This window comes from Numenius arquata, chromosome 4, assembly GCF_964106895.1.
Source record: "Numenius arquata chromosome 4, bNumArq3.hap1.1, whole genome shotgun sequence".
Taxonomy (NCBI): Eukaryota; Metazoa; Chordata; class Aves; order Charadriiformes; family Scolopacidae; genus Numenius; species Numenius arquata.
In genome coordinates this window covers 45632513-45651455 of record NC_133579.1, presented here as the reverse complement: position 1 = coordinate 45651455, position 18943 = coordinate 45632513, and the positions used below count along the sequence as shown (strand labels likewise).

The following is an 18943-nucleotide window of genomic DNA, read 5'->3' as shown; positions in this document are numbered from 1 at the left end:
ATGCTACCTGTTACACTGGAGAGGAACGTTCATCTACATACCTCAATTGCTTCTCTTCCTAGCTGGCCACTGGAGAGAGGTTTTCCTTTTTCTCTTTCCCTTTCTATCCTTATTTTGTGGTGTGAGCTATGGATCCCCCTCAATTAATTTTACCTTTCTTTGTACAACACCTGCTGATCAAATCAGTACTGTAACTCACTTCTTTTTTTTGTTGGCTTCTGTTCTCCCATACATTAGCACAGGGAGAGAGAACCCAACACTGGATCATTTTCCTCTCCTTCTGCTCAGTTACCTGTTACTATATCACTGGGAGTTCTCTCTTGGCAATAGTACTGTCCTGCAGTGTCCCTGAAGGCCATCTCAACAGGTGCCTATATCTCTTTATGTAATTCTCCAACAGTTCAGTGCTTTCACTGTCCCTATGCAGGCATTTGCAGTGAACTTTTCCATCTCAATCCAGTTGAGGCTTCTTCCCAACTACAGTATGTAATTTTCTCAGAAAAGACCAGAAGATGCCATCAGCTCACTGAGGCATGTAATCACGTGTGATAGTGAGATACTCTGCCCTTTCAGAGGTATAGCTTATTTACTGTGCATGACTACCAGGAATATTAGCTAGTGCCCTCTCTTCATCCAGTCCTGCTTCCACTTGCGTTATTTAGGTTGAGGAGCAGGCATGAAATATGTAATGCGGGAAGTGGAATTAAAGTTGTGTTCATTTATTGTGCTAAGATATGAAAGAAATTCATAGAATCATAGAGTCGTCTAGGTTGGAAGAGACCCTTGGGATCATCGAGTCCAACCATCTACCCTACACTACAAAGTTCTCCCCTATACCATATCCCCCAACACCATATCAACGTCTCTTAAACACATCCAGGGATGGTGACTCAACCACCTCCCTGGGCAGCTTATTCCAATGCCCGACCACTCTTTCTGTGAAAAATTCTTTCCTAATGTTCAGTCTAAACCTACCCTGTTGGAGCTTGAAGCCATTCCCTCTCGTTCTGTCATTAATTACCTGTGAGAAGAGACCAGCACCAACCTCTCTACAGTGTCCTTTCAAGTGTAGAGAGTGATGAGGTCTCCCCTCAGCCTCCTCTTCCTCATACTAAACAGTCCCAGCTCCTTCAACCGCTCTTCATACGATTTGTTTTCCAGGCCCTTCACCAGCTTTGTTGCCCTCCTCTGCACTCACTCCAGCACCTCGATATCTCTCTTGTATTGAGGTGCCCAAAACTGGACACAATACTCGAGGTGTGGCCTCACCAGTGCTGAGTACAGAGGCACAATTACCTCCCTACTTCTCCTGGTCACGCTATTTCTAATACAAGCCAGGATGCTGTTGGCTTTCTTGGCCACCTGGACACACTGCCAGCTCATATTCAGCCGCTTGTCAATTAGAACCCCCAGGTCTCTTTCTTCCAGGCAGCTTTCCAGCCACATTTCCCCAAGCCTGTAGCGCTGCTTGGGGTTATTGTGGCCCAAGTGCAGAACCTGGCACTTGCCCTTGTTGAAACTCATACCATTGATGTTGGCCCAATGATCCAATCTATCTAAGTCTCTCTGTAGAGCTTCCCTATCCTCCTGGGAATCCAGTCCCTGTGCAGCACAATACGTCTGCCTCTTGTGAGCAGAAAGTAGCCAACCTATTTAAATTTTTGGCTTGTTCCATTGCTTTAATCTGTACAAGTGTATGTTTCAGTTTGAAATTGAATCTGAACAGATTAGCATTTGTGGAGAACCCACATCCTAAAATAGGAGAAACTTTGATAAGAGATGCTATTGTGGTGGAGACAGTGGGAGGGATTTGAAAGCATGCATTTTAAGTATGTTCAGGCTGTTACCAAGTCAGAATTGTTATCTGTGCTCTGCCTTGCATCACATCTTCATTATCCCCCCAGGATTCTTGAGATACCAATCACTCTTCATTAAAACAAGAACAGCAGCCAAAAGATTGAGATTCTTTCTTGACTTATCACATCTGGAAAGCTAACATTCTTTTGACAGTAAGACATAAAAAGCTACATCTATACTAGAAAAATAATGTATGTTAGAAAATAACTTTCAGCTACACAACATCAAACATGATTTTGTATGTAATTTAGATTGAGATTAAAAACATCTATTACACATGGTCTATCCATTTATTGAGACAAGTTTGTATTAACTGATTCTATGACTACTGCTGTGTGCTGGAAGTTGCTCATGTGAGCATTAGGAGGTATTTGGTGGGTTCTGGACTGGTTAGTTAAAATGTCCTAATTTGGTTAGTACATTTAGTGAGTTAATTCCACTATAGAGGTGTTCATGGATATGTTTGGAAGGAAGGAATTCAATTGATGAGTACAAAAATAATTCCTAACGGCTATTAATCCAATGCTGCAGTTTGTTGGCAGTGGATTTGGGACAATGGAGTAAGAGAAGATGATGAAAACTGACAAAGACTAAAGCCTTAGGTCTTCCTCTTACTGTTTTTGCTTAATGGTACTGTAGCTTTTATTTTACATTACTTTTAGTTTAGGTGCTTTCAAATTCTGTTAATACAGCTCTGCTTCATGTATTCTGCTCTAGCAATTACTTCCAGCTGTAGGGGTCAGTGCTCTAAAATGAAGCATATACCCATCTTGTTTTGGGTATTGTATACATTTTCCTTTTTCCTTGTATAGGTTATTCATTTGCTTTAATATTGCTATTATTGGTGTTACTGTTATTGTTATTAGTATTAGCGGTAGCAGTTTGTCTTCAGGGAATGCATGATGTTCTTGCTAAGGGCATTTTTTTTGTGTGTGGAAGAAATAGGTTTGAACAATTGAGTTTTCTTGCCTGAGGACATCAACCATTGCTATAAAGTTATTGAGATGTTATTGAATCATTGCAGAAAAATGAGTAAAAAAAATGCAAAATGCAGCTCATGTGCATAACATAATCCTCAATTCTATTTTGAAGTTTTGCTACCCTAATAACATTGTAAAATCAGTTGTTTTTTCTGGTCAAGCACAGAATAGAACTCAAAAAGCTGCCTACTATGTTGTCTTATTTTCACCCCAATCATTTTGTGACTGTGTCTATGGAAGAAGAAAGAGGTAGAAAAGAGTTTTATTTTCCTTTACTCTCATTCTTACAAATATCTTCTTTTGCTCACATTTTCCCCTCTAGCAGAGGAAAATTTCAACCTAAATGGTGGAGTTTTGGAGGTTTCAGAAAGATGTGAAGTACCAAGAAGAGTTAAAAGCAGGTATACTAAAGGTCTGGTCAACCCTGTTGATTAGTCATAAAAATACAATGTGTGTTAATGGATCTTCATAATTTTCAGTGTAATCCGATTTATCGTATAAGAATAGAAGCATGCATATATTTTTGGAAGAGTGATTAAAAACCAAAGAATGTATGAAGGTATACACCAGAATCAATACTTTTAAGAGATAAAGTGGCTGTGAGAAAAATTATTTTTTTTTTTCCCCTCCCTGAACTGATTTCTGGCAAATGGAGAGCATCATGAATGAAGATATCGACGTTGGATTTTAGGTGATTTGAAGAGGGCAGCATGCAAATTATTACCAAAGTGCAGAATCGAAGTAAAAGTTGTCAAACACATAATAATGTCATTAAAAATATATACAATTTTTATATAATTACATTTATATAGTGTATCTCTCTAACATATGCACCCATGTATTAATTCCATAATTCCAATACAGTGGCCTGACACTGAAGTTTTTTGGATTTTTTTGTTGCTTCTGTTTGTCAGTGGAGTGGCTCGTCCTTGCCCGCATGCAACTTGCATTGAAATCTATCCTCCACATCTTGCTATAGAATAGTTTTTGTGGGATTAACTGGAACTGCTTACTTGCAGAGCTACAACTTTCAAAACCATTTTGTCTTAAAAGAGGGGTCTCTAGCTATGAATGTTTTATTTTGAGCCGGGAAAAGTGCAAGGAGGCAGGAACAGCAGAGAGGAGCTGTTATGGGCTGACTGCAGCCCCCCATTCCCCTGTGCTGCTGGGCAGGAGGAGGTAGAGGAGTCCAGAGTGAAGCTGATCCTGTGAAAAGGTGGTGGTGGTGGGCAAGTGTTTTATAGTTTTGTCTTTGTTTCTCACCTTCCTAGTCTATTTTTATTTAGCAACAAAATGAATTTAAGAGAAAGCAGCTGGGTGGACATCTGGCAGCCAGCCAAACAGCCTACATCTAGCATGGTTTTTAAATGCACACACATTTTTCTTTCTGTCCCATCTTCCCTCTGCTTTCTTCATTAACTCACAGATTAGAATTAATATTAAAGGTATCTGAATTCAAAGCACCGTGATTAACACAATATACTGATAGCCTGGATGAACGTTGCCAGAAACTATCTAATGCTATTTCTAAGAACCTGACTAGGGAAGAAAGCATTGTTTTAATCCATTAAAAAAGTTATGTGGGCATTGCCCTTGAAAAGTTCTGGCAGTGAGACAGGACCTGTCTTATGTTACTGATGTGAAGTTCCTCTTCTGCTTGGGGAATTGGTTATGTAGATTCTCAGTCACAGTTAATATGCAGGCCAAAAAGATGTCTCTAACTTGGTTTTAAAAATGAGGATCACTCAGTTTCCTTTGCCACACAGAGCAAGCAGGATTCACTGGTGTGCCTGCTCCTTTTTTTTGTAGGACAGTTTGTGTATTGTAAAGCTGAAATGTGGGAGTTCTTCTCTTTCCTTTAATATAGACTCTGATCCTAGTCCTGCAGGTAGCTTTAGGTAAATCCTTATTCTCTCCTTGAAGATCTCGGGCAGTATAAAAGCCTGTATGCTGGGAAACAGTTGAAAATTCAGGGCTGAGATGTGCTTCAAGAGAAGTTATTACAGGAAAGTTTCACGCGGTTCTGTCTGAGTTTAGGCCTTAGATATCTTCCCTGAGGAGGCAAAAGCCTTGCTTGCATTGCAAATTAATTTTTAATGTGTTAGTTCCCTCCTCTTTTTTAAATCTATGTTCTTTATGTCTTTTCTTTCTTTTCCCCAACTCTTTTCGATTTGTAACCATTCTGAGTGAAAGAAACGTGTCTATAGACGCAAGCATCTATAGACCATGAGTCTTGGGCTGTCTGTGAGGTTTTTATTTATTCCTTGAATTTAGGTAAAAGAACTGGGTAATTTCTGTAGGCATTGAAAAATTTCACCAGGCGTTTCACATTGGAGGAAACCTCTATTGCAAGGAGAGGTTACAGAATCTTCAAGGAGACTGATAGAGTATTCAGAATGTCACCATTAAAATCTCACAATATCTTTCAAAAGTACAAGTCTTATTTCTTGAACTCTGTGAATTTTGATTTGACTGCTGTTAATACCTAGAGCAGACAAATGCTAAGCAAATATTTGTGTCATTGAACTGTTTTAAAATAGTACATATTCCTCACTGGACTTTTAAGACAGATACAAATCCAGTGGTGTTTCTCTTATGATGTTCTTTTTTTTTTTTTTTTTAACAGAGATAAAGATTATCCTTTATATTTTTTTCCCTCAAAAATACTGAGAAATCTTTATTTTGATATAAATTACACTTAAAATAGGAAATTAATTTTGTGGGTTTGGAGCTTTCTGACTTTTTCAGCTTTATAGGGGTATACTCAGAATAGCCTGATCTGAGTTTCAAACCCATTTCGCTATACACAGGAAAGCAAGATCTATAAATGAATGGACTTTGGGCTAATTCTAATGTTCTTCAGTACTTCAGGCATATGCTAGGGGGTTTCCTATATAAGCTACTGTGCATAAGCGTAGTCCCTTTTCTGTAGTGAATATTGGGAATGTTTAAAATTTTTAGCCTTTCTTCTGTTCTTCTTAGACAAAACTCCCTTTGATTTTGGAGTGTTTTGCTATAGTAAAAGCTCTGGGTTTTGGAACACTGACTTCAAAGGACTCAATTCAGCAGAAAAAGCACAGGAGAATTTTTAAGAAGTAATTGCTAGTAACAAAAAAGTTTTTGTTACTTTCTGTTTATAATGCTAAACTAGTATCCAATAAACCAGTGTTAAAAAGCTAAGAGCTATAACGTACCCATCAGGGGAAAAATTGTCAATAAGGTATAATTTGATGGGCAAAAGCTGATGGTATCTGCAAAAAGAAACAAGAGCCCTATAGCTGCATAGGAGTGCCTTATTAACAGTTGCCCTGGGTATCCTGTTGAATAAGTTGTATTTATCATGTTTACATAGCTACCTCCACTGAGGTTTCAGCTTCTGGGAGAAAATTACCAAAGTGCAATATTGTTCTTCCAATGTAGTAATCAAAAAGTTTCTAAATCAAGAAAAATGGAAAAGAGACTACAGGAAGAGAACATCACACAGCTGATTCAGAAATAAATTTTTTCGATTAGGCTCTCTTTGTGAGATTGTTACTAAAATTTGTGTGTCACTGAAATTTAGGAGATATTTTCTCAACACTTCAGGGATCCTTTACTTTTACTTTTTTGGTATAAATTGAGAGTTGAGCTTTCTGTCATTAGTTTTAAGGGCCTATAACCCTTCCGGTTTATTTAATGGATGTGGGTGTTGATCTTCAAGGTTCTGTCTCATCTATGATACCAGTGTTTTTGCCTTGCTTGATGAGTTCTCCCATGGCTACCGTCTCCCTATATAGCTTCCAGAAAAGTGCCAGCAAAGACAATTGTGTTGTTTAGAACTGCAGACATCCATCTTCAGGGGAGTGTGATGGTTTTTTACAAACATTTGAGATTTTTCCACTTGAAAAAAATGCAAAAAAAAAAAAAAAGAATGCAGTTTGAAACTTTTGCCAAAAATTACAAGCATTGTAGAATAATCTAGGAATTTATCAGTAAAACTCTTCACAAAGTATCTGATACATTTAGCTAGGCATCAGTGTTTCATGAACTGTTTTCTCTTTCTTTGTTCATGAATCTCCGATGCTAATGGCTCATGCAGTAATAACAAATACAGAATTTCCAGTTCGTACACCAGCCATCACATCACATGGATTGTGATTGTTTTTTGCCTCCTCCATTGATTTTAGAACAAAAGCTCTTTTGCAAAAATTATCCGAGGGTCATCTGTCACAGTGTGGGTTTGGGTGTACAGCAAATAATCACTGAACAACAAGGGCATATACTGAATGGCTATCAGTTATTTATTAAGTTTCATTGCATAAATACTTTTTAGCAGTCTAATTAATGATCAATTGACTGTGTAACACATTCAACCTATTGTTATAAGTGATTACTCAGTCTGTCAGTAGTGTTTTCTACAAATGTGCTCATGACCATTTATAACAGATCCTCCAGGTTAAAACAATTTAATAATTTATCAGATCTATGAAAATTTAATCTCAGTCTGAAATACAAATTGTAAATTTAATCTTTTAAACACTCTTAGGAAGTAGTGGTCATTTCTTCATCTGTCTGCCATTAAGAATCCAGTTGATTGGAGTGGAGATCATCCACTGAGGAAACGGAAAGCATCCTCAGTGACTTACCTTCCTTAACAGAGGAATTTTGATGGACTGAAGTTTGTGGTGGTTGGCAATAAACTAAGTCAAATAAAATTCCCCATCTCTAGAGTGTTTTATCTGCAACATACCCTCTAGCTGAAAGTGCACAAGGGACACAAAACCTTTTCCTATCCTTATGAGATCTTGTTCGTTGTCATTTTCTCTGGAGCACGTTGACTGGAATCCTTAGGCTGAGTCTAAAGGCTGAGCAGAGCTTCCTACAACTGTCCTATGTCTTCAGAAATATGAGGTCAGCAGGGAGAGAAATATGAGGGGGAAAACTTGGGGATTAATTGCAAAGATATGATGATGATTGTTTCAGTGACTGCTTTTCCAAGTTTCCTTGTCAACATGGAATGAGGTGAATACCTTTATATATAACAGGGATATTTCTTTTCCTCTAAGCAGCCATTCTGTTGACTCTGCAAAAAATGGCCTATTGTTACTCATTTGGATCTGAATGTTTATCTTTTAGAAATTGCATAGAAATGACCGACTCATTTCACATAGTTAATGCTAGGTTGCCAGATCTCACTGACCTCGACTAATTAGTAACTTGAATGATGTTTGACGCATAAACTGGAGGTGAAAAGCTCCATGTGTCATTGACATTAATTCTAAACCATTCACTTATTTAAAAAAAAAAAAAAAGAGAAAAATGAACTTGCATTCAGACTTTTTCATAGCCTCAATGTTATCTCAAATGTTCACGATGAAATTGTGATTTAAAGTTGCATTATGGGCCTCTTTGTTCCCTCTGCTTCTTCCATTGCAAATGGAGCATATGTTGTTCTCTTGAAGACTTTTCCATATTCTGAGCAGATACTCTCCTTTGTCCTAATTCTCCTGTTTGTCTTTCTCACTCCTGATTTCTGTACAATTTAACAGTGCAGATACACTCCAGTGATTTTCCTAGTAGCTATACGTTCAAGATTTCCTGTTTTAATAAGCATCTTTTGCTCTTTGTATTTAATGAGAATTTTTCTGTCTGCTGTTCTTTTTTCCTTTTCTCCACAGCTCACAATATTATCTATGTGTTGATGACACTCATTTATGTGCCTCTTTACTTTTTATTCTTCTCCGTATTCTTGCTGGTTTGTGTCTCAGATTATCTTAATGTTTGTCAAAATAAATCCAATTATTTTAAAGTAAACATAACCAAAATAGAAATTACTTTGTTTCTTCATTCCCTGAGTGAACTATGAGTCATGGTGCCATCAGCTTTATTGCTAACTCTTTGGAAACTTGGTGATGTTTTTCTTACTGTGTTCTATTTTACCTCATCTGCTTTCTAGATGTCGTCTATATCTATGTGTTAGTCTTAAATGACAAGAAGAAAAATTAAACTTGCTTTTCCAAAATCACCTTTCTGGGTAATTAATTTAGCTAGAAGGATGTAGAAAATCTCATGTTTGTATCTCTCTGCTGTTGAACTGTTTATGTCTTCACTGGGTTTTCACTAGACAAGCTATACAAACTCGTGGTTCTTACATTTCTTCTGTTGCTAGTATTCTGCTTTCGTTTGTCTAAAGTCTTCTTACCTTGATTTGGTTGCCTATTTAATGGACATATATGTGTTAAAGTTCCTTCAACAACTTTTGTCTCTCTGCTGTCTTGTAAGATGCCATATGTAGGCTAACTTTTCAAAATATCTTTTTATTGTAAATGACGATTATTGTAAAGTCACTGTAATATTTTCTCTAGAACTATAGATGTGTATTACTTTGAACAGTCAAGCCTGCCATCACTAAAGCCTAACGGCAAAACTATAAGTAAAAAAGGCAAATTAAAATGCTCATAAAATTGTTATTTTGTTCCTAATGAGCCATTATGTACAAAATTATATACATATATATAGAAATAAAAAGGGTTTTTTGTAGTCTCAGTTATTCAGTATGAGTTAGAAGACGTTATAAATTTCATCCTCCACTATATCTCTCAGGTTCATCTGTTTTCGTGAGCTTATATCTGGAAGCTATAATACAGCTGTCTTTGACATCTCAGGGGCAAGATACAGTATGTTGATTGTGCCTCAGAAATTATTTCAGGGAAGTTTTTGATTTGCACAGTCTTCTGAAGCATCATACCTTCCTTCAATGTCTGTGGCTGAGAGGTAAGGAGTGCTGATTGCTGGGCTCCTTCTTTAATCCTACATCCCACACCAGCATGGCTGTCTTGAACAGCAAGTTAGCATGGGGCAAGATGGTACACCTTCCAGTGCCACCTCCTCCTTTCCCATTTCCATGTTTCTTAGTAGCAATGAACAGGTGTACAGGAAAATAAACTTCTGCCTGCCTGTGTTCAAGGGCTAAACCAACATTTTGTGGCACTCCTATGCCAGGGGACTCTTTTTTCCACTTACTCTTTTATTTAACTTAGGGGGTTGAGGATTATGAAATTACATTGAGGTACCTTTCCCTTCCTTGAAATAAAAAGAATTCTGACATTTCTCATCAGCACCTAGAAGTTTACAATGCTATTTGTAAAAAAATAAAATGAAATGTTGCTTTCAAAAGCTCTTGGAGTCTTCTAAAATCAACCTTATTTGCCAAAAAGCAGGAAGCACTTTAAAACTCAGTGTGCTAACACAGATGTTAAATCTTAGATGATTCACATATAATTTATTCAATACATTAAATTTACTATATGTAGTATAATTTCAAAATGTGCATTAAAAATACGTTATGAAATCTCATTCCTACCTGCTGAATGGCTGCCAAGTTTGGTAATGCAAGAACATTTTGTTGTTTTACCCCTTCAGCATAATCCTGCATTCAACTTTTAAATGCTATAAAAACTGTAAAAGCCTCAAAATGCCAGATTGGAACATGCAAACTTTGAAAGTCACAGTGCAAAAGTTTTGGTTTTTTGAATAATTTCTGGGAGCAGGACTAAAACCCCTCATTTCAGACCTACTCAAGTTTTGAGTTGCCAACTTACAGGTTTGGAACTGCATTTTCCTCTCTAAACTCGTCACTGTTAAATATAAACCAAATGGATGTTTTGTGACACTTAGAATCTTAGCAGGAGACAAAGAGAGGAATGCCCAGGTGGATGGGTAGGTGGCATTTGTGAAAGTTCAGTCTTGGACAGAGTCTTGTGTCATTAAAGTCAGTGAAGTAGCCCAACGCTGAAGGTTTGTGAAGGACTTAGTAACTCTGAATTCTTCTCTGATATCCTTAACTTTTTCTTTTAATTTTATCATATTAATACTGAAAATTTTCAGCAGTTATTTATTTTGCATAGTCAATAAAAGAAGCTAATTAAAACTTTGGCTACTTTGTGAATTGGCAGGGTATGTGCTTCTCACTTTTTTATATACTTCAGGTCAGTATATTTGAAATAAAATTGACATCAGCTCCTTGAAACCATATAAAGCTTCATATATTACTTCGTTTAAGTATGAAATTATATATCTATCAGGGGATCTCAGTTCTTATTGAATTCCAAACCCTGGAAAATTTGAGCATGTTTTGATGTTTATTTTCATATATTACACATTGCTTGCTTTATAAGAAACTGTAATTTGGTAACTGTGGATGAACAGTAAAAGCTGGTTCTGAACAAATGAAAACACACATAATGTTATTCCCAGGAGAACTAGCTGTTACATGCAGTGATTAGTGGCAAGATACTGCAGTAACTGTAGCCAATTAGTAAAGTTGTCCATATGGGCTTGGACTTCTTGTATGAGCTGCTGGCCTATAACTTCATATGAAAGCCTAACCAGGATGCCTTTAGTCCCCAGAAACCAGCTTTTCCTCTTTGGTAAGCCAAAATGGAAAGCTGTATTAAAGGGAAGTCACTTTTTAATATTTTACTCTAGTTTTTCCACAAAGGATGTTCACTCTCTAAAGTTGACTGTTTGTCAGGAGCTTATTGGCAAGATAGACAGCTCCAGCTATAATGGCTGTAAGGATGAAGGGTAATGACTCTATGGAAAGCGAGGAAAAGGGTTCCTCTGAAGTACAGAGAGGTATAAATCTTTCTTAAGTGGCTTTACATATTTGCTGGAAGCAAGAATGCCATTATACTAAAGCACGCCTTAAAATTTCTGGTAACCATCAAAACCACCACTAACTGCTGCTGCTAATTTGCTGCTAATGTCTCACTGGTACACTTCTCTGTGGCTACATTCTTCCTTTGCATTTACAATACTGACACTTTCTTTACGGCCTCTTTAAACTCAGCTTTTGGACTCCAGAATAGATGTTCATTGAAACCTAATTAGGCAGGCTGCAAGACACCCTCACCAAACAAGTCACAACTTTTTGAAGCCATTCCATTGCTGGACTGACGTGAACAATAAGGTCATATTACTCATGTTTGTTGACATATACTATTATGGCTATTGCCGTTATACCCCAGCTCCCCAGAGTATTATTTAAATACATGATATAAGAGATGAAAGCAAGCAGATAATGAAAAAGAAAAAAAGGAAATATCTTGTAGTTGTTAATTTTTGGCATTGTGTAATTAAAACATCTTCTTTAATGTTATTCTTGCCAGTATCTAATTAGCAGAGCCATCTGCCTAAGAAGTGCTGGGCCATCTGTCTGGAATACTCTTCTGTTCATTTTTTGGTTCTTGACTAATTAACTTCTTTCTCTATGAAATGTAATAGTACATTCTGTTTCTACACTTCAAAGAAGTTAATATATAGAAATACATATGAATGTGTACCTGTCTATATGTATATGTTATGAGTGTCTGTGTAGCCCAGTTATGTGTGCAGCTTCCACTGTAGGTGAAAGCCATACATGTTCTGTTGACCTGTGAGTAAAACTAACGCATATCTCACTTAACACATTCTAATTGACCAGTGCTTTCTTGACCATGTTCAGATTTCAGATTTCCTGTCTGCATTTACTGATTAAAGTTAAAATTGTAGAAAGGAGCTATATTGAAGTTAATTACTTAGGGATTTGATTTTTTTCCGTTTTGTATTTTGTAATTTTTCTGGAAAAACATAGAATAATTTAGGTTGGAAGGGACCTCCAGATGTCTTGCCTGGGGACTTACTTTGTTGGGGCATGTTGGTTATGAAGCGATCCCTTGACAGTTATTTCCTGAATGGGAGGGACATGTGAACCATATTCACTGCTTCTACGCTTTTCATGATTCTCCTTTAGTGTTGTTCTAAGGTATTTGGATAAATCAGTTTAGACTGGAAATTTTCTTTTGGCTTCCATTGGAGCTAATTTTTTTGCATTTATTTAGTTTGCCTGCTGAAGATACAATAGTTTGACTTTTAAGCAAGACTTCTGTTGTTCATCCAAACAGAGAAGTTACTGAAATATGTTTGTTGTTCCAAAGAATATGATTCATTTTAATAGTGCAATTTTTAACTTGCATAGATGGGTGTTAGATGTATATTTTACTTCATTTTGAGGATAATAGTTTCATTGTATAGCTTGAGTTGGAATTTGTTTCTTCTCTGGCTGGAATCCCTCTCCTCCCACTACCCCTTGAAAATGACGGGAGAGATTTCATCTGAAGGTTTTGAAGCACTTTACAAACATCAATGATGTAATGTTTAAAACACTGATATAGTTACTTACAATTGAGCTTTTACAAAAAGATGTCTGCCGTCAGTTTGAAACTTGAGTTCAGACATAGGGTTAAGTGTGCACCAAAGCCATGTTTCTGTTCAGTCTGATTGTATGTTGAATCTGTATGGAGCTTTGTGCTCCTGTATTTTTTAATTGAAGAAAACAGTACGTGTTCAAAAGTGAACTGTGACTTCCTCATTGGAGTACACTGGGTCAAGTTCAGTCTCTAGAGTTGGCCACACTGACTTTCACAGGGCTAAAAATCTCCCTGTGTACATTCCACACTGCTCTACTGGTGACTGTGACATAATTAAGGGTTATTTATGTCTACTAGAATGTAATTATGCTGAAGTTTGGGAAATTAGAAACAAACTAAGCAAAGGCATGAAATTTATAGAGGTGATTGAAAGACCACATTGATAGCAGATGTAAAAGCCATGCTGAGGTGCTTCCTTAAACCCTAGTCCTTAACCCGTGCAACTGTGTTGTTTGTGGAGATGCATAGCAGTGGCTGATGTACTACCCGGCCTTATCATTCAAATCCTCGTTTCCTCTTTCCCCAGAGCGAACAAACTTGAGTGTCTATAATTTGGTTCAATTAATTTTATTGCAAACTTAAGTAGAATTACAATATTAATTAAAAACAGTACACAGAATGCTGAAGGTTGTATTTTGCCTTGTGAAAATTGGAGCTTCTTGTTAAGAAGAAATGTAGGAAAGAAAAGATCCTAACAGGATAAACTTTAGCTGTGGAGGCCTTCATAGTGAATCAACTATCCAACGTGGTATGCATATCATATTTGCACTGCTCATCTGAACTTCATGGAAATACCAGCAAACAATATCAAGCAGGAGAATATGTCAATTTAACAGAAGCAGTGGATGACAGTAACATCTTTAAGTAAACATGGTTTTGCACTCGCTTTCTAAAATAACACAATCCGTATATGTGTCTGATCTTTCAGAATTAAAACTTTAAAGTCTTAATCTCCTATTGACAAAACCCACATTGTTACTATCTTGTTAGGACATTTTGTTTTGTCTTTGTGTGCCTAAGATTCAGGACACATATTTCTCGTCTTCATTTCAAAGTGATTGTTTTTCTTCATATCTCTCTTTTTTTTTTTTTCTTTTTTTTTTTTTTTTTTTTTTTCTTTCCTGAAACGGTGTACAGGCTGGGACTCTGTGATCACTTTGCAGAGAACAGGGGAGCAGAGGGGGAGATGCTGTCCCAATGTTCTCTCACCATGATCAGAGTTAATACAGCTTCTGCCTGACTTGTCCTAAATTTTACTTGCATTATTATGCGCTTGGAGTCCCCAGATTCTCCAACCACGACCTGCTTGCAGAGATGTGTTTTATGCTTTTCTCAGCTTTCGTGGAAAGCTTGAAGAACTGTCACTTTTGGCTTCTGAATTTCCCATCTCCAAAATCTGTTGATTTTCTTTTCCAAAAATTTCAGTGCCTGAGAAATGTACTTAATTTGCTTTATTTATGACATTATGTAATTTTTGCATACCACATACTTCTCCTTTAAATAACTCTTTTACTGTGGACCTAGAGCCGATTGAAAGCTGTGTGTTTTGTCACTGAAAATTGTTTCTTTGATAAACATTTTATCTTTATTCCAATCTTTCTGTCTTCTTTCTTTCTCCTGTTCATGCTTTGCATGTTCTTCTCAGTTCTGTTTTGGCAAGAACTTTCCTTCAAACCTTCTTTTTAAGCACCCATATTCCACTAAGTCTTTCTACTCTGACCTCCTACTGGTAACTCTTCTCTTTCTCCAGGCATTTGAAATTTTTTATGTTGTTTACAGATAATATATTCAGTATTAGATACGTATATCTAGTACCATATAACATAGATTGTGTCCTAATGAGTTGACTAGAAAATTATGTTTGTCCTCCAAGAGCAGTCTTTTGTACTTTGATCTGTTATGGACATAAATTGCTTTTTGCATTACAGAGTCAAAAAAATTTAAGTCATTCCTACTTTTTTGTCTGACATATTGCCACTTTTTTATCTATTTCAGTATGAGATTTCTTTCATGCTGCTAGGTACAGTTTTTTATAAATGCTAGGATTGTTCACAAGTGGATTCTTCCAGAAGTTTTCAATATATTCCCCAATATGCTGTAGTCATTCATCTGCAAAAGAAAATGCTGTAAATAGGAAGGTTTGGGATAGAGGAAGAGAAGTAATGGTGTTTTTTTCTTTTGTTTCCTGAAACAGAAAAGCTCATTTTTGGGCTTGTTGAAATACAAATCAGAGTACTGCATAGTATACTCTGAAGGCATTTTTCCCCTTAGTTTAAATAGGCTTTCACCGTATTATTTTTATTAATTGTAGAGTCTGCTTGCTGTTAATATAGTCTCCATTAAAAGACTCGTACAAAACATCATCTATATTAAATCTGAATGTATGGTCTTTCATTATTTCCCAGTAAATAAAGCTGTGCTTTCAGTAACTAAGTAGCAGTAGTTAGTTTAGAAATCTCAGTTCTTCCTGATAAAACTTGAAGTGTTTTGTGGAATTTTTATCTGAAGAACATATGGATGTGCACTGTCGAGGTGAAAGAATTCAGAGTGGTTTAAAATGCACTTTGACAACACAGCACATACAGGCACTCAAATATGTACATGTATTGGCACATAAATGCCAAGCAGATGACCTGCTCCACTGAACAATAGAGTTTGTAAGTCATAGCTGTTGAATGTTAAATATGGAAATAATTGGAATTAACTCATGCAGTGAAACTGTAGTAATGCAGACTAGGCGCTACAGTCCCGGCATAAATCTGTTGAAGCAGAGAGACAGCTCAAAAATGAGGATAAATTGTTTCTGCTTTGCAGTGTTCCGTTTCACTGTTGTGTCCTATGTGTCTGCCCATTGTGCCTTTCTCAGAATGGATGTTTTAGTGCTTCTGATTAGTGCTGCAGTCATACCTTGAGAAACTAAAATCTCCATTTGATGCTTGAGATAAATACTGCAAAAACCGCAACTGGGCACACTTTCACACAGTGCAACATCTCCCAGCAGAGCTACCTCAGATGCTGTGGTCATGCAGCCCTGCTCTGCTGGGGAGAGAGGTTCAGCCTGCCTTTGTGCTCCATACAGTTTACCTTAATAAAACTCATAAAAAGGTGGCTAAATAGCATCAAATGTGACTGTGGTTATTTCTGCTGTAGTGGTAGGTACAGTGAATTATGAGGATGGCCAGCTTCACTTCAGATTAAGTCACTGAAACCCCACCAACAGCAAAACTACATTTCTAAGGAGAAAAAGCATATAAGGCGATTATGGATAGAATCACCCCCAGCTAATCATCAGTATGTCTGAAGAACATATCTCAAGCATGGGCTTAGATAGCTCTGAGATTTATATTTCTTGTGTTCCCTGCATTTCTAACTAATTCCTGTTGGTTGCAGGCAGTGGAATGGCAATGTGATGAAGCTACTAAAAGAGCCTGTTACAGTAAAGGCAAATCAAAGGTAAGCATGAGACAGCTGTTCTACTTTAATACAATTTGTATGTTAATTGCAGGTGTGATTCAATGTATAAATCTCTACCTTATGCATTTTTACTGTCTCCCTTTCTGAAGATAGTTGCACGAAAGGAGTCTGACACTGGTGTATAAGCAAAGGAATAAAAAACAATATAGGGAGTGTGGGGTGAGAGATAAAAATCACCTGATTCTTTCTGAAATGATCAAGAACCTTAGTTTCCAATTTATTGTTTTGACTGTACAGTGTGTCATATGTAATGGACTGTATTCTCACTTCATTTTCAGTGCTGTAAATCCCGAATAACTGTGTAATTACTTTGTAAAATCCTCAATTTATTTCCCTGTGTATTAGGTGCAATTTTTGGAACTTTTATATTTCATATCTACTGGTGCTATAAATAAAATAATATGAAATTCACTAACTTTTTAGGCATGGGACTTGATATATTTTTAGTATTCAGAACCAATTCCTTATCTGGCCAACTACAGTTTCTTTTATTCAGCACAGGTAAGTGTAATGCTAAGATGGAACCTGTATCAATGCTGTATTCTTTTGAGGCTGTCCTAAGCTGAAGCTAGTTATCAAATTAATTATAAACCCAGTCAGAAATGTATATAACTTGTGTTTGTAATTATTATGCTGTTTAATGATTAAAGTTAATTGAATTAAAACTTAATGGGAAAACACATCAACGATAACCGCAAAAGAGCACACTTGCTTTCAGGACCCACATTCAGTAGAAATGTCAGCATATGTTATTGATGTGCAAAACTCAAAAACCCCAAGCTTCAAAAAGATGTTTCAAAAGCGTCTACAGTCTAGTAGAGGAGGAGTCTTCTCTGCACAGTCATCTTGTCACTGACTTTTTATCTTCTCCCATTAAACAGTTCATTTCCAGCTTATTTTACGAAGTGCTGGAGAATAAAATTGCAGTGTACCATTAGCCTATCCATTTCTGTTTGAGATTAAAGAGGAAGAATGGCCTCACTTCAGAAGCAGGGCATGTTATACTGTGAGGAGAGAAAAAGACAGAATTACTTGGGGGGAAAAAAAGCAAGTGTAGTGAATATGCAGTGTAAATCTTCGTGCATGTAGGTTGATTGTCTTTAGGGAGGAACATCTTTCACTGCAGAAATGAGTTTACTGTACTGGAAAAAGGCATTAAGAATGGTGTTGCGTTGTTTGTCCTCCTTTTCCTTTCTTTCCATCCCAGTGTAGGAAACAAATATTTAGGAGTTACTAGTCACTAGCCATTAAAGTGCCAGATTTTCTAGGTATATAGAAGGTATTAATAGCTAGAGAAATGTGTGGGATTTTATTTAAAGATTTCTAATTTGAGTAGACAAACTCTGGTGACTCAAGTTATGTGTGAAGGCTTTAATGGCAGAAATAGGTTATAGATCAGAAGGCTTATGAGATGCTTACTTGTCAGTCTGTGGAGAGAAAAGAAAGAACTTTAGGGACCTTATATTTTACACAAATGTTTTGTTTTGTAAATTGTTATTTCTCCCTAGAAGACTTATGCTTCTTCATGTAATATAACCCTCAAGCCTTCATCCTTAGCTTCCAGAAGAGAATATTCTGAAGTAAGAGGGCATGCTCAAGTGACAACAGAGTATGACAGATTGAACTGTCAGAGTAGAAACTTTCGTGGTAGGAATGCAATGTGTAACTAAAAGTCTGTGCCTTTGTTTTACAGTGATTTTTCCAAGTTTAAAACCATGAGAATAACATTCAGCTTGTCTGAAAGTCACAGTGCATTGACTCTTATCTAACATGACGGATAAAAATAATGGTAAATTTGAGACTGTAGGAGCATACTTTTAGATATTATGTTAACAATGCTCTTTGTGGGGTAAAATCCACTTTCGATTCAGCAATGAAGAAGAGTATGTTGCTATTAAACTATTTTGCTAGGAGAAATACTCAACACTGGTGAAATGCATTTTAGAATGGACCTTAGCGTAGCACATACATGCAGATTTTCATTTATGCTCATCACACCCTTTTGAAGAAGCTGGTGATTGGAAGTTATGTTGTCATCGTAAAATAGTATATACACTATTCTAATAATGACCTCTGAGATTGTTTCTTAGTGTTGTTACTAGATGGATAAAGAGTTGATGTTTCATTTGGATCCGTAGTCTTGTTCCTCACTCACAATTAAGAAGAAAAGTACAGTCCGTGTATTTCATTACATTCAAAGATAATCCTGGGAGGAAATAGTCCTTTTCTTATTATTACCATACGACTTTTTTTTGGTGTGCAGACTTTGTGGCCTGAAAGCTTCACGTGGGAGTTGCTGGAGAATGCAGAGATATTGACTGAGGCAACCTACCGAGCTGGAACGACAACTGTCTTTTTGAACTTCTCATGCCTCTCTTGCTTTCACTGATGTGATCAAAGTTA

General features: G+C 36.7%; 1 protein-coding gene across 1 annotated transcript in view; it reads left to right on the top strand.

Moving 5' to 3' along the window:
- The window catches only part of SEMA5A (semaphorin 5A), a 227816-nt gene that overhangs the window by 60715 nt on the left and 148158 nt on the right, over positions 1-18943 (top strand). The window contains exon 4 of the mRNA XM_074146236.1: positions 16457-16519. Within this exon, the coding sequence (XP_074002337.1) occupies positions 16457-16519 (63 nt within the window). The remainder of the gene's footprint in view (positions 1-16456; positions 16520-18943) is intronic.